At 40.6% G+C, this 15,144-nt stretch overlaps 3 protein-coding genes across 8 annotated transcripts in view; all 3 read right to left on the reverse strand.

The window, feature by feature from the left end:
* The window catches only part of eif3k (eukaryotic translation initiation factor 3, subunit K), a 24,005-nt gene extending 19,050 nt beyond the window's left edge, over positions 1 to 4,955 (reverse strand). The window contains exons 1-5 of one of the 3 annotated variants that reach the window (XM_077230351.1): positions 4,738 to 4,955; positions 3,818 to 3,916; positions 2,173 to 2,293; positions 924 to 998; positions 167 to 233 (exon numbers count right to left, since the gene is read on the reverse strand). In XM_077230351.1, coding sequence (XP_077086466.1) covers positions 167 to 233; positions 924 to 998; positions 2,173 to 2,293; positions 3,818 to 3,916; positions 4,738 to 4,799 — 424 coding nt within the window. In that variant the 5' untranslated portion in view covers positions 4,800 to 4,955. Of the gene's footprint in view, positions 1 to 166; positions 234 to 923; positions 1,002 to 2,172; positions 2,294 to 2,802; positions 3,015 to 3,817; positions 3,917 to 4,737 lie in introns of those variants that run through there. The other 2 variants (XM_077230350.1, XM_077230352.1) reach the window with 2 other exon arrangements.
* An 828-nt stretch (positions 4,956 to 5,783) lies between these two features.
* Positions 5,784 to 9,917, reverse strand: LOC143738296 (histone H3.3A). Of its 4 annotated transcripts, XM_077230357.1 has the most exons (5): positions 9,812 to 9,917; positions 8,270 to 8,419; positions 7,236 to 7,389; positions 6,557 to 6,706; positions 5,857 to 6,023 (listed from the first exon to the last, which is right to left on the reverse strand). In XM_077230357.1, exons 2-4 carry the CDS (start codon positions 8,395 to 8,397, stop codon positions 6,578 to 6,580), a joined length of 411 nt encoding a protein of 136 aa, XP_077086472.1. In that variant the 5' UTR covers positions 8,398 to 8,419; positions 9,812 to 9,917; the 3' UTR covers positions 5,857 to 6,023; positions 6,557 to 6,577. The 4 variants fall into 4 exon arrangements, with proteins under 4 accessions (XP_077086469.1, XP_077086471.1, XP_077086470.1 ...); XM_077230354.1 differs by having other exon boundaries at positions 5,784 to 6,706; XM_077230356.1 differs by having other exon boundaries at positions 5,784 to 6,706; positions 9,866 to 9,908.
* A 954-nt stretch (positions 9,918 to 10,871) lies between these two features.
* Positions 10,872 to 14,525, reverse strand: LOC143738303 (histone H3.3A). The gene is made up of 4 exons (XM_077230373.1): positions 14,410 to 14,525; positions 12,942 to 13,091; positions 11,905 to 12,058; positions 10,872 to 11,442 (listed from the first exon to the last, which is right to left on the reverse strand). The coding sequence occupies exons 2-4, from the start codon at positions 13,067 to 13,069 to the stop codon at positions 11,314 to 11,316; spliced, it is 411 nt and encodes a 136-aa protein (XP_077086488.1). The 5' UTR covers positions 13,070 to 13,091; positions 14,410 to 14,525; the 3' UTR covers positions 10,872 to 11,313.
* Between the last annotated feature and the right edge of the window lie 619 nt (positions 14,526 to 15,144).

The raw sequence follows: 15,144 nt of genomic DNA on the forward strand, positions 1-15,144 counted from the left end.
CGATTACGACTTTTTATCACAATTTATAACTCGCTATCACCCTTTTATATCCCATAATTCAGTTTTTTTCCAATTGCGAGTAAAAAAAGTCACCATTTTAGATAAAGACTTTTTATGGCCTTTACATTTCATAAACCTTAATGAATGTAAAATTTAAATCACTTACATTTGCGCACCGATTCTTCAAATCCTGTGATTCCATCAATGAGATCCCTGTTCTCCTCCAGACTGGACTGAGAAACACACAACACACACTCCTGTTACTGAACTCTGTGAGTGAGTGAGTGAGTGAGTGTGTGTGTGTGTGAGAGATAGTGAGCGAGTGAGTGTGCGAGTGTGCGTGCGAGTGAGTGAGTGTGTGTGCGAGTGAGTGAGCGAGTTAGTGAGTGTGCAAGTGAGTGCGAGTGTGTGAGCAAGTGTGTGAGTGAGTGTACGAGTGTGTGAGTGTGTGTGCGCGAGCGTGTGAGTGAGCGAGTGTGTGCGAGTGAGTGAGCGAGTTAGTGAGTGTGCAAGTGAGTGCAAGTGAGTGCGAGTGTGTGAGCAAGTATGTGAGTGAGTGTACGAGTGTGTGTGTGTGCGCGAGCGTGTGAGTGAGCGAGTGTGTGCGAGTGTGTGTGAATGTGAGTGAGTGTGCGAGTGAGTGAATGAGTGAGGGTGTGAGTGTGTGAGTTAGTGTGCGAGTGAGTGTGTGTGCGAGTGAGTGTGTGAGTGTGTGAGTGTGCGCGAGTGAGTGTGTGTGTGCGAGTGAGTGTGTGAGTGAATGTGCGAGTGAGTGTGCGCGAGTGAGTGTGTGCGCGAGTGAGTGTGTGTGTGCGAGTGAGTGTGTGAGTGAGTGTGTGAGTGAGTGTGTGGGAATGTGAGTGAGTGTGTGTGAGTGTGTGTGAATGTCTGTGAGTGTGAGTGTGAGTGAGTGTGTGTATTACCCAGAAGCTCTGGAAGTGGCAGGTCTCCAATAAGTTGCCCAGGTACAGGATCTGTCTTATCGGCCGCTCCTCTTGCTGCGACACCGTAGTCAAGGAAACCCACGACATCACCACAGACACACCACAGCCCATAACAACAACCAGACACACGACAGCCCATAACAACAACCAGACACACGACAGCCCATAATAACACCCAGACACAAGACAGCCCATAATAACACCCAGACACAAGACAGCCCATAAGAACAACCGGACACACGACAGCCCATAATAACAACCAGACACACGACAGCCCATAATAACAACCAGACACACGACAGCCCATAATAACAGTGGAGTTATTATATAAAGAGTTCAGATCACATCTCGACACTGATTGGTTTGTAAACAGACATGCGTCTGACGTCAGTGTGTTGTTAATTCGCCGGGTAGCTTTGACAGGAACGAATGAACGGACGCTTATCGCGGCCGCTGTTCTGCTATTATTACAGCATTACCGCCTGCAGCTCCAGCTTCTGAGGGGCTGTTCACCCGCACCGTTTCAACCAAAAACGGAAAACTTGTGCGTTTTGGCCGTTTATTTACAAGACAACGGCGTTTTGAAAACGAATTTCAAAGTGCACGTTTTTGAAAACGGTCTCCGTGTAAACAGCAATAACGTGAATCTCTGAAGACGATGACGTCATGCACATGCGTATTAGTCTTCAGGTTACAGCGTTTCATCGCCATCTACTGGCGGGGATCATTTTGACAACGGCGTCTGTACGCGGAAAACTCAAATGAAAAACTTAACCGTTTTAAGCCTATCGTAGTGGTGTAAACGTACCCTGAGATAACAACCGGCTTGATGTACATTATCTCTTACATATAATAATACAGTTTATCTTTGTTAAAGCTACTATTTCTCTTTGGTTGTTTGATTAACTAGCGTGACACAATCAGCTGTGGATATATTGGGCCGCTGTCACTTTAAGACGAATGCACGTATTCAACACCGGTAATGACAAGAATCCGTTTTGTTTCTATGTTTGCAACTCATCACATCATCCGTAACAGAAGCTGTGGTGACGCTGTGTCTCCTGAAGGAATAACACACTGTGTGTGTCTCTTCAGCTTCTGACGCTGTGTCTCCTGAAGGAATAACACACTGTGTGTATCTCTTCAGCTTCTGACGCTGTGTCTCCTGAAGGAATAACACACTGTGTGTGTCTCTTCAGCTTCTGACGCTGTGTCTCCTGAAGGATACGTGGGTCTGGTCGATCATACACTTGCAGAGTGTGAAGTCAGTGTGAGGAAGGTTGGTCAGAGCCTTGAGCAGAATCTGTGCGGTGACCGTGGTCTGGAAGTACGCCGGGTTAAACTGGTACCTGAGGACACACACACACACACACACACACACACACACACACACACACACACACACACACACACACACACACACACACTGTAAAATGAAATACAAGGACTACTATTATTTGTAATAGGCTATACTATAATCAGTCTAAAATACTTTCTCATTTACCGTCAACATTCAGCAAATGCGCATCTACATAATTTAAACAAATCTCTGATTATCTAATGAACATTTAATTTTACAAACCTTGCAGATTTAATCAATCCTGCTGTGATATCTTGTGAAGTGTGTATTAGTAGCCTCATAAACGTGTTACTGCGAGTGACGGTCCGTGTGAAGTGAGTGAATGTGAACAGAAGATCAGCTTCACAGCAGACGTGTGTGTGTGTGTGAGTGTGTGTGTGTGTGTGTGTGTGTGTGTGAGTGTGTGTGTGTGTGTGTGTGTGTGTCACTCACAGTTTGGCCTCCAGGTTGTAGGCGTTCTCTCTGGCCTGTGTGTGTGTGTGTTTGTGTGTCACTCACAGTTTGAGCACGGCCAGGTTGGCCTCCAGGTCGTAGGCGTTCTCTCTGGCCTGTGTGTGTGTGTGTGTGTGTGTGTGTGTGTGTGTGTGTGTGTGTGTGAGAGTGTGTGTGTGTCACTCACAGTTTGAGCACGGCCAGGTTGGCCTCCAGGTCGTAGGCGTTCTCTCTGGCCTGTGTGTGTGTGTGTGTGTGTGTGTGTGTGTGTGTGTGTGTGTGTGTGTGTGTGTGTGTGTGTCACTCACAGTTTGGCCTCCAGGTTGTAGGCGTTCTCTCTGGCCTGTGTGTGTGTGTGTGTGTGTTTGTGTGTCACTCACAGTTTGAGCACGGCCAGGTTGGCCTCCAGGTCGTAGGCGTTCTCTCTGGCCTGTGTGTGTGTGTGTGTGTGTGTGTGTGTGTGTGTGTGTGTGTGTGTGTGTGTGTGTGTGAGAGTGTGTGTGTGTCACTCACAGTTTGAGCACGGCCAGGTTGGCCTCCAGGTCGTAGGCGTTCTCTCTGGCCTGTGTGTGTGTGTGAGTGTGTGTGTGTGTGTGTGTGTGTGTGTGTGTGTGTGTGTGTCACTCACAGTTTGAGCACGGCCAGGTTGGCCTCCAGGTCGTAGGCGTTCTCTCTGGCCTGTGTGTGTGTGTGTGTGTGTGTGTGTGTGTGTGTGTGTGTGTGTGTGTGTGTGTGTGTGTGTGTGTGTGTCACTCACAGTTTGGCCTCCAGGTTGTAGGCGTTCTCTCTGGCCTGTGTGTGTGTGTGTGTGTGTTTGTGTGTCACTCACAGTTTGAGCACGGCCAGGTTGGCCTCCAGGTCGTAGGCGTTCTCTCTGGCCTGTGTGTGTGTGTGTGTGTGTGTGTGTGTGTGTGTGTGTGTGTGTGTGTGTGTGTGTGTGTGTGTGAGAGTGTGTGTGTGTCACTCACAGTTTGAGCACGGCCAGGTTGGCCTCCAGGTCGTAGGCGTTCTCTCTGGCCTGTGTGTGTGTGTGAGTGTGTGTGTGTGTGTGTGTGTGTGTGTGTGTGTGTGTGTCACTCACAGTTTGAGCACGGCCAGGTTGGCCTCCAGGTCGTAGGCGTTCTCTCTGGCCTGTGTGTCCACGTATCGCTCCAGCGTGGACAGGTTCTCAGGGTTGTATCTGTGCAGATTATTAATCTGATCAACTCAAGCTTCCAGAAATGATGAACGTCAGTTATTGAACTGAATCAACATTGATCTGAATAACGGCAATACGGTCTTCTGTAGAGCTGATTTACAGCGGAAACTGGGTTTGTTTCATAATTACCCTGCTGAAAAACAGAGTCAGGAACCGGATACTTGTTATAAAATTAAAATTTCGATTCCACGTATCGATTCCTTTGTGAGCATTTCAATATGCCTTTTTAAACGAGAGCATCTTTGTTCAGTTTGTTGCAGTTGAATTACTGAATGTTTACTTGTCTTTACTAATGCTTGAACTTTATATTAGTTATATATCGCCATTTATATACTAATTGTTTTTCTATGGTATTTTTAAACCACAGACAAAGTGTTCTTTATTCTGTTGATTTTTTGTTCATGATATTCAGCTACAATTTAATGTTTTGCAATAAGACGAAATGTGAATGATATCTAAGGTTTTGTTTTTCCTTATTGGAATCGTCTGGATTTAGCTGGTCTACCAGCTTGACCAGTTAAGACTAGCCTGTTGTTCAGTTTAAAAAGTAAAAAAAAAAAGTTAAGTAATAATACCCTCTAAAATCAGCTAAAACAGGACTACTAGCTTAGGCTGGTTTTAGCCATTTTCCTAGCAGGGGTTTGAACTACTTCATTGACACTGTTGACAAGTCGCACAAGCACCTATTTTCTATGAATCGGTTCTGTTTTACGTTAATTGAGCGCCTTTAGTGTGTTGACAGCCTCTACTGTGTTTTATTTGCTATAATTAATAATAATCAACAATAAAGCGATCATTTTTACCTGTCGATTCCTCTCAAAAGTTTGCCGACGTTCGCTCTCATCTGCTCAAATGTCGTGGCCATGATTTCAGATCCGACTGTTAATTAACTTATATATATTTTTTATTAATATTACTGTAACGTTTTTATAGGTATATTGCTTTATTTTCCAGACACTCGGATCCTCACGAGCGACACAGCGGCGCGTGCGAGCGGCAAAGACCGACGTCATCGGGCTCGCACCAGACACGTGACTCAGTTGCGCGCACGGCTTCTGAGAGCGCCGCCGCGCGCGTGGACGGAGTCATTGCATTCACAAATATACGTCGAACAAACAAACAAAAAATTAAATTAACAAGATAAAACATCCTGGATCAGTGTCAGTAATTAAATTCACCTTTAATGAGGGTTTACGTTTAATCATATAAATCACACACTTTCACTCATATTTCAATGTAGATGCTTCCAATTAATAGTTTAGCTGAGTATTAATTACAATAACTACCTAAAATCTTAAGAAATACAGACTCAGTATGAAGGTTTTGCCTCAAAATGTTGGACTTTGTTAAAATTTGTTTCGTTTCAAACACTGTTCCATATACAAGACTATAATCTAATAGTCTAATGTATTAATTGATAAACCTGTTTTATTCATAAAGCATCTTACATACAAGAAATGCAGTTCACAAGTAAAACAAGTGACTTGCAGGACTTTCATTCAAAGCTGCATTTGTTAACAATAGTTAAACAATGATGAATACTTTTAAAGCATTTATTCGTTTTTAGCATTAACAAATACATAACACAAGACAGGAATAATGAAATTCCTTTAAGACGACAATCTCTGGAACAGTTGCTTTTATAATAACTAAAATAAATAAATACATCTACATCTCAACATAGTTTGTTCCTCAGCCGTAATAAAATAAATCACACATTTCAAGAGAAACAGAAATGCAAGGAAACTCAACAAATGGATGATTATCATTAAAAATTAAACTTTTACTTAAATTAAAAGTAGAATTTGAAATCATTGTAAAAGCACAATAAGAGACAACCCACAAAAAATGTGTTTAACATCCATTTATTACGCAATTGAGAGAAATTTCAAATTACAAAGAGTTTATTTAAAGACCTGAACGTTCTGTAGTCGAACTGTGAATGAAGGGAAATTCAGGATTAAATGATAATGTTTCCATGTTTGCCTGAGGAATCCTGTGACGGGATGAGAGTAGAAAACTGGCGGGAAAATATATGTGTGTGTGTGTGTGTGTTCTGCTCAAATCAAGGTGTTCCCATCGAAAGCCCCTGGGAATCACAGATGGACACATTATTATTATTATTATTATTACTTCCGGAGCCGAATCACAGAGAAAAATAATCATGATTCGTGATGTAGAAATGTCTCGATAAGAATCTTGAAAAATACGCTCTAGATCTAGGAAACAAGCTTATATGAATGCATTAAAAAAAAGACAATTTATAATATTGCAATAATAAACATTTGCTGGAGACGAGATGCTGGGATTTGTATAGAAATGCCTGTGCTGATCGAGCGCACACACACACACACATGCTCAGGATGGGCAGAGCAGGGAATTCTGGGAAGGGTCAGGGCTTGTTCTAGCACCCTGCATGAGGCCCTGACACCCTGAACGCAGACATCAGCCCTGACCGCTTCACTCACGTGTGTGTGTGTGTGTGTGTGTGTGTGTGTGTGAGACGCGCATCAGTCACCGGCTGGTACATGCAAACAGGAAGTACCCTAATAGTCTGTTGCCATTAAACAGAGAGACAACCACATACATCAACGCCACCATACGCTAAAACTACATACAAACAGCGAGAGAGAGTGTGTGTGTTTAGGCTCGTTCTCCACGGATGCGGCGTGCCAGCTGGATGTCTTTGGGCATGATGGTCACACGCTTGGCATGGATGGCACACAGGTTAGTGTCCTCAAACAGACCCACCAGATACGCCTCGCTGGCCTCCTGCAAACACACACACACACACACACGAGTCACATGACCTGACATCAGAGGAAGCAGGGTTGAGATACTGTTATATTTTTAATTAATTTAATTTTTTTTATATTTTTTGGTTTTAATTTGAGATATTTTTGTGTTTTTAAAATGTTTGTGTAGTTTTTAGCTATTAAATTTTTTCAGTTTTAGTTATTCAGTACATCAAGATGAACTAAATGAAAATATGATTTGTTTTTCATATTACACTATTTATTGTATATTCTTTAAAAATATATATATTTAAATTAAAATATTTTAATATTAATTTAAATTTTACTTTAGTCATTTTTAATTTTTTCACTTTATTTTAGTACATCAAGTTAAGTAATTGTAAAAAAATCTTTTATTTTTATTTATTTCAGTAAATCATGATAAACTAAATGAAAATTAGATTTTTTTATAACATGTCTTTATTTTAAACATGTCTATTGTTTTAATTCGTTTACATTATTTTGAACTGAGAAAGCCTGTCTCTGGTGTGTGAGTGACCTCTGACCTGCAGCGCTCCGATGGCGGCGCTCTGGAAGCGTAAGTCGGTCTTGAAGTCCTGCGCGATCTCTCGCACCAGACGCTGGAAGGGGAGTTTGCGGATCAGCAGCTCCGTGGACTTCTGGTAGCGGCGGATCTCACGCAGAGCCACGGTCCCGGGCCTGAGGCACACACAGAGACGTTAGCGTTAGCGGCGTCAGACGACACAGAGCTGTTAACGTTGGCAGCAGTCAGACGACACACAGAGCCGTTAGTGTTAGCCGCTAGTCTCTGACGACATAGAGCCGTTAGCTGCGTTCAGATGACACAGAGCCGTTAGCGTTAGTCAGAGTCACAGAGCAGTTAGCGCTAGCGACAGTCAGACGACACAGAGCCGTTAGTTAGCCGTTAGTCTCTGACGACACAAGAGCCGATAGCGTTAGCCGCTAGTCTCTGACGACATAGAGCCGTTAGCTGCGTTCAGATGACACAGAGCCGTTAGCGTTAGTCAGAGTCACAGAGCAGTTAGCGCTAGCGACAGTCAGACGACACAGAGCCGTTAGTTAGCCGTTAGTCTCTGACGACACAAGAGCCGTTAGCGTTAGCCGCTAGTCTCTGACGACATAGAGCCGTTAGCTGCGTTCAGATGACACAGAGCCGTTAGCGTGCAGTCAGACGACACAGAGCCGTTAGCGTTAGCGGCGTCAGACGACACAGAGCCGTTAGCGTTAGCGGCGTCAGACGACACAGAGCTGTTAACGTTGGCAGCAGTCAGACGACACACAGAGCCGTTAGTGTTAGCCGCTAGTCTCTGACGACATAGAGCCGTTAGCTGCGTTCAGATGACACAGAGCCGTTAGCTGCGTTCAGATGACACAGAGCCGTTAGCATTAGCGTGCAGTCAGACGACACAGAGCCGTTAGCATTAGCGGCAGTCAGACGACACAGAGCCGTTAGCGTGCAGCCAGACGACACAGAGCCATTAGCGTTAGCGGTGTCAGACGACACAGAGCCGTTAGCGGCGTCAGACGAAACAGAGCTGTTAGTGTGTGGCATCCTCACCTGTAGCGATGGGGCTTCTTCACTCCTCCGGTGGACGGGGCGCTCTTACGGGCCGCTTTAGTCGCCAGCTGCTTACGAGGAGCTTTTCCTCCAGTCGACTTACGCGCGGTTTGCTTCGTACGGGCCATCCTGACACACACTTACCTGAAACTGAATAACAAGAACTGATAAGAATGTAAATGTGTACCTTGAAATGCAATGCATTTCACTTTGGGTAAAAGCGTCTGCCAAATGCATAAATGTAAACAAATAAACAAACTAGATGATGATGACGTTGAGAACAGTCACATGACACTAAGGTAATTCAAAGAATATCTCATAATCATGTTATACTAATACACAATCACACAAGTGACCATTAATAATAATATAGAAATATATAGAAATTTAAATTATTTATTTAAATCAACTTTATTCTTTTTTGTTTTAATCATTTTAAAATTTATTTTCATGCAATGTATTTTAAAATCAAATTTTTTAATTTCAAATTTAAATAATCGTTTTTATTTATTTTAATCAAATTTACAAACCTATTTTATTACTTATTTGTCCATTTTATTTAAATAATTAAATGTATTATGTATTTATTTAAATAAATTTGTATTTATTATTTTATTTTAATTTATTTTAATCAATATGTTTTAATCATTTTTAATTTATTTAAATTCATTTTTAGAATTTATTTATTTAAATCAAGTTTTATTTTTTATTTATTTAAATCAGTTTTTATTTTAATCAAATATTTTGATTATTAATTCATCAATTTTATTTTAGTAAATTTTCTTTGACTTACGCCAATTTGTATTTATGCATTTTAAATCATTTTTAGTTTAATTTGATTATTAACTAATTCTTTACTTTGTTGTTGTTTTTTTACACGTTTTCACAGACCATATTATACTAATACACAATCATAAAAGTGACCGTTAATAATAAATAAATAAATAAATACAAATATTTCTGAAGTCGTAAATCTATTATAAACGTTTCCGTATTGACACTGAACTCTTGCAGGTGCTTGAAACAACAACAAGCTCATCATGTCAATCAAGTTTCAAAGGTCAGCATCGTTGTCTTAATATTCATGAGCCGACCAATCAGAGCACAGGAGATAAGCCAGACGGTTGGCGTTAGCCACGCCCCTCAACTGTGAACATCATGGCGCCTGTTTGATACGAACCGTAAACTGAGCGAGAAAAGAAAAGACACGAACTAAGGACAAAACTTCGACAATTTCACTGGGAATCTCACCACTGTTCTTGCCAATTACTCTCGGACAACAAAGAAAAGACCCTAGGGATGCATCATCGGACGCTTAAAGCAGGAATGGAGGCGTTTATGTGGATTTTCGGCGTTTGTGAAATATCAGGTTTTATTTTGGCTGGATTTTGAGGCTCGCGCGACTGAAGCGCTTCAGTATTTCTCTGATATAAACACAGACGCGGTCAAATTCATTCGAAATACCACAAAACGAATGTTTTTCTGCCTAAAATAACAATTAAATATCACATATTTATATTCACACGGACCTACTGACCTTACCTTAGTGGAATTGTGTTTAAAGAGTGTTTAGAGTTGAGCTTCAGTGTTATTTACCGTCTCTCGCGCACAATGACAGCGGAAATGCGCCAATCAGCGGCTCCCACAATGCATCGCGCTGGAGTCTCTCCACCGGCGTGAAAAATTATAAATTATTTTTTATAAATGTGTAAAATATTATATATATTTTTCATAAAGTTTTTACTAGTACTATTGGATTTATTTGTATTTTTGGACAATGTTTATTGTTTTTTAAATTAACTTATTTATTTGTAAAAAAAGTATTAAATATTTGTATAAATATGTATTAATATCAATCTATTTTTACTAATCCATTATTTTAAAACATTCATTGTTTATTTGTTTTAACAATTATTTTTACATTTATTTTAATGAAACTTGTTTTAATACTATAGTTTTATTAAATGTATTTTAAATCAATTTCTATTATTTATTTTAATGAAATATTTTTCAATCAAATGTTACTTATTTGTATGAAATGTATTTATATAATTGTTTTATTTTAATCAAATATATAAGCCAATTGTTAGTTTTATTTAAATATTTTTAAATAAATTTATTTTTAATCAAATGCATTTATTTAAATAGATTTTTATGTATTCCAATTAAATGAATTTTGTATTGATGCATTTATTTTTCATGAAATTTCTATAAATCAATTTATATTCTTTTTCTTTATTTTATTTCAATCCTTTATTATATATGTATTTTAATCAAATGTACTTAAGTTGATTTTTATTACTTATCTATTTTATTTCAATTTATTAAAACAAATTTATGATGTTTTTTTACACTATTTTTCTCTTATCTTTTTCATCGACCCTAGTTTGTAACTGAAATTTTGCGTGAGTGAAGAAAACATAAAGCCTATGGAACAATGAACCATAACACATTATCATGAGATATCACATGACTACATAATCTCTGACACACAACTGTCTGTGTAAAATGGATATTGTATCATTACAGAAATGACATCCATAAAATATTTACCTGAGAAAATGTTATTGGAGGTGAAACACTTCAATAAAACAGCTCTCAATAACAGTTCAACACCAATTTATTATCTGTGTAGTACAAAGATTTGCTTCTTGGACGTACAAAAACAAAGGAAACACAATCGATCACTTCGTGATAAAAACCATGAAAGGGTGTAGAAAAAACCTGAGTGAGTGTCCGCCTAAACATCACACTAAACATCTCATGAAGAAGTACAGCAAATGGTATAAAATAGCTACAGTCTGTTGCTACATGCGCTCATCAGTAACACAAGATCGTGTGTGTGAAGAGCACGACTGGGAGACGATCAATCCCAGAATGCATCACTGGACTCACACATGAAAGAAAATCATTAGCACCAGAAACGAGTCCTGGACCGGCTTTATTCAGACCTGACTTCACGAAACCCAGTGTTTAGTGTCTCGAGTCCTTCAGTCAGACCCACACACACACACACACACACACACACACACACAGATGAAAGTTTAGGCTCGTTCTCCACGGATGCGGCGTGCCAGCTGGATGTCTTTGGGCATGATGGTCACACGCTTGGCATGGATGGCACACAGGTTAGTGTCCTCAAACAGACCCACCAGATACGCCTCGCTGGCCTCCTGCAAACACACACACACACACACACACACATTGAGGATAACGTTTTGATTTGTCATGTGTTTAGTAATTCTAAATGGATCTGTGTGCTGTAGTATATGCAGTTGGTTTAGGGTATGTTTGTTGGGAAACTCCATGCATCACAACTTGACTTAACTATGTAAACAAGCTTCGCTGTTGCACTGAACTCTTACTGGACACGGTGAATTCTGGAACGTTTTGTTTTTAATGGGTGCTTGGTGTGCATACATTTATGAATTATGGACTTATTTGGTGTCCTTTTGGAGTCTCCAAGTGTCCTTTTTTTAATAATGACCTAAATTCACTTCGAAAAAGCTTACAGAAAATAGTTTTGTGAGAATCATCGTTGTATCTGATGGTTTACCTTACTTTTTTAAAAACTTCTTTATAGTTTATTCATTCATATTTTGTGTGTTGTCTCTGGTGTGTGAGTGACCTCTGACCTGCAGCGCTCCGATGGCGGCGCTCTGGAAGCGTAAGTCGGTCTTGAAGTCCTGCGCGATCTCTCGCACCAGGCGCTGGAAGGGGAGTTTGCGGATCAGCAGCTCCGTGGACTTCTGGTAGCGGCGGATCTCACGCAGAGCCACGGTCCCGGGCCTGAGGCACACACAGAGACGTTAGCGTTAGCGGCGTCAGACGACACAGAGCTGTTAACGTTGGCAGCAGTCAGACGACACACAGAGCCATTAGTGTTAGCCGCTAGTCTCTGACGACATAGAGCCGTTAGCTGCGTTCAGATGACACAGAGCCGTTAGCGTTAGTCAGAGTCACAGAGCAGTTAGCGCTAGCGACAGTCAGACGACACAGAGCCGTTAGTTAGCCGTTAGTCTCTGACGACACAAGAGCCGATAGCGTTAGCGGCAGTCAGACGACACAGAGCCGTTAGCGGCAGTCAGACGACACAGAGCAGTTAGCGGCGGTCAGATGACACAGAGACGTTAGCGTTAGCGGCGTCAGAGAACACACAGCCGTTAGCGTTAGCCGCTAGTCTCTGACGACATAGAGACGTTAACGTTAGTGGCGGTCAGACGACACACGGAGTCGTTAGTGTTAGCCATTAGTCTCTGACAACATAGAGCCGTTAACGTTAGCGGCGGTCAGATGACACACGGAGTCATTAGTGTAAGCCGTTAGTCTATGACAATATAGAGCCGTTAACGTTAGCCGTGGTCAGACGACAAACGGAGCCGTTAGTGTTAGATGTTAGTCTCTGACGACACAGAGCCGTTAGCGGCGTTCAGACAACAGAGTCAATAGCATTAGCGGCGGTAAGACGACAGAGCCATTAGCGGCATCGGACGACACAGAGCCGTTAACGTTAGCCGTGTCAGACGACACAGAGCCATTAGCGTTAGTGGTATCAGATTACACAGCCGTTAAGTCTCTGACGACACAGAGCCATTAGCGTAAGCGGTGTCAGATGACACAGAGCCGTTAGTCTCTGACAAAACAGAGCCGTGTGTGTGTGTGGCGTCCTCACCTGTAGCGATGGGGCTTCTTCACTCCTCCGGTGGACGGGGCGCTCTTACGGGCCGCTTTAGTCGCCAGCTGCTTACGAGGAGCTTTTCCTCCAGTCGACTTACGCGCGGTTTGCTTCGTACGGGCCATCCTGACACACACTTACCTGAAACTGAATAACAAACAAACTAGATGATAATGATGTTGAGAACAGTCACATGACACTAAGAATATCCAGCAGGTCTACTATTTGATTTTGCATGGATGCAAAAATGCATACAACAAGATGTGGTAACACTTTATAATACGGTTCATTAGTTAACATGAACTAAGAATGAACAATACTTCTTCAGCATTTATTAATCTTAGTTAATATTAATTCCAACATTTACTAATACATTATTACAAACAAAGGATGTATTTCTTAAAATTAGTTAATGCACTGTGAACTAACATGAACAAACAATGAACAGGATTTTTATTAACTAACATTAACAAAGATTAAGAAATACTGTAACTGTGCTCATGGTTAGTTCATATTAGTTAATACATGAACTAATGTTAACTAATGAACCGTATTGTAAAGTGTTACTCAAGATGTTTAAATAGTCAATATGTAATATCATAAAACTACACTTCATGGTAGATGTTTACTATTTGACTAGCAAAATCCGATGAACATTCCCATAAAGATGCTCTATTGCACTTTTTTTCGAAGTGTAGATAAAAAATAGTAAATGTAAAAATTGAGGGTACAAAATTTTCTAATAATAAGTATTATATATTTGTATGATTAATATTATTATTGTTTCTTAAAGAGTTTAAGTGTGCAAAACAAAATATATAAAGGCTTTTTCGAGCAGTTTTGGCAAAGAACGTTGAAAAAATAATTAACAGAATTAAAAAACAACTAAAAATGTTTGGTCTGACTCTCGATTACGTCAGTCAGAGGAGTTTCACTGGGTTGCCCGTGGTTTCAGTCTGACAGCCATCAATCAACATGTTCTCAACCAATAAACGAGAGCTACAGGCCGAGGGGGCGTGACGTCAGTCACCCCGCACCAATCAACACTCAGTGTTCAAATCCAGCCCCGCCCCCTGTGCGGTTACACAATGGCTGACTGCTAAATGTGAGAGAATACATAAAACAAACAGCAGTTTATCGAGTGAAGCACAACAAACAAACGGCACGATTTCCAGCGAATTACAACTACATTGATCGCGTTTAACGGCGTACAGCGGTAGCGCACACTGTCAGCAAGTGTTTCTATAAAATCACAGCGAGCAAAAGTGTGAGAATGAGTTTAATTCATCGAAGGAAAGCGACAGAGATGAGAGTGAGCTCGAGACGCGATAATCTCACTTCAGAACGAGACCGTTTTATAGCGGTTTTCCCATACGATAAAGTTACTCAGAACGTTAATAAACGTGATGGATTCCCGTCCTCGGTTAACGGGCCGGTGTGCAGTGTGTACCGGGCGAGGACTCACCTGTCGCCGGGTGTTTGAGAGGTTGTGTTCCGCCGCGGAGGGGTTTTGCTGCTTCCTTGAAGACAGTTTGAGGTGAAATGGCTGTTAGTTTCCCATCATACACCGCGGCTCGCGCGCTTCATTATACTAATCTTCCTTTCTTAATAATAGTGTTAAAGCATAGTATTTACTGTTTTTTAAAAGTAGAATCAGTTTTTACTACAATAAACAAACCATTCTCGTATCTTTTTGGTCGATTTTTACGAATGTAAAACCGGATTAACGTTACCGGATTAGAAAAATGACTACAAAAGTCATAATCATGACAGACTAATTAGAATTCGAAACTAAATTCGGAATTATGAATTAAAGGAATAGTTCACTTTTTCATTTTTTACACACCCAAAGTTGTTACAAACCTGTATGAATTTCGGTCATCTGCTAAACACAAAAAAATATATATTTTGAAGAATATGAAAATATTGTGGCACCATTGACTGCCATAGCATTTTTTCTCCATACTATGGAAGTCAATGGTGCCTTACAACTGTTTGGTTACAAACATTATTCATAATATCTTCTTTTGTGTTCAGCTGAACAAAGAAATACAGGAATGTAACAACTTGAGAGTGAGTAAATAATGACTTTTTAAGTGAACTATCCCTTTAAAAAGTTAATTATGACAAAAAGTTGAAATTATGACAGAACATCATTGACTTTTTTTCACATAAATTCGATTTTTTAATAAAAGTCATG

Source organism: Siphateles boraxobius, unplaced genomic scaffold, assembly GCF_051911475.1.
Source record: "Siphateles boraxobius isolate OS27281-9 unplaced genomic scaffold, OSU_SipBor_1 143, whole genome shotgun sequence".
Taxonomy (NCBI): Eukaryota; Metazoa; Chordata; class Actinopteri; order Cypriniformes; family Leuciscidae; genus Siphateles; species Siphateles boraxobius.

Excerpts from the sequence above, each read along its gene's own strand:
- LOC143738296 (XM_077230354.1), bottom strand. The coding sequence starts at position 8,397 with ATGGCCCGTACGAAGCAAACCGCGCGTAAGTCGACTGGAGGAAAAGCT. Across the intron at positions 7,390-8,269 it reads AAGAAGCCCCATCGCTACAG|GCCCGGGACCGTGGCTCTGC; the intron begins GTGAGGATGCCA and ends TGTGTGCCTCAG. Across the intron at positions 6,707-7,235 it reads CCGCCATCGGAGCGCTGCAG|GAGGCCAGCGAGGCGTATCT; the intron begins GTCAGAGGTCAC and ends GTGTGTTTGCAG.
- LOC143738303 (XM_077230373.1), bottom strand. The coding sequence starts at position 13,069 with ATGGCCCGTACGAAGCAAACCGCGCGTAAGTCGACTGGAGGAAAAGCT. Across the intron at positions 12,059-12,941 it reads AAGAAGCCCCATCGCTACAG|GCCCGGGACCGTGGCTCTGC; the intron begins GTGAGGACGCCA and ends TGTGTGCCTCAG. Across the intron at positions 11,443-11,904 it reads CCGCCATCGGAGCGCTGCAG|GAGGCCAGCGAGGCGTATCT; the intron begins GTCAGAGGTCAC and ends GTGTGTTTGCAG.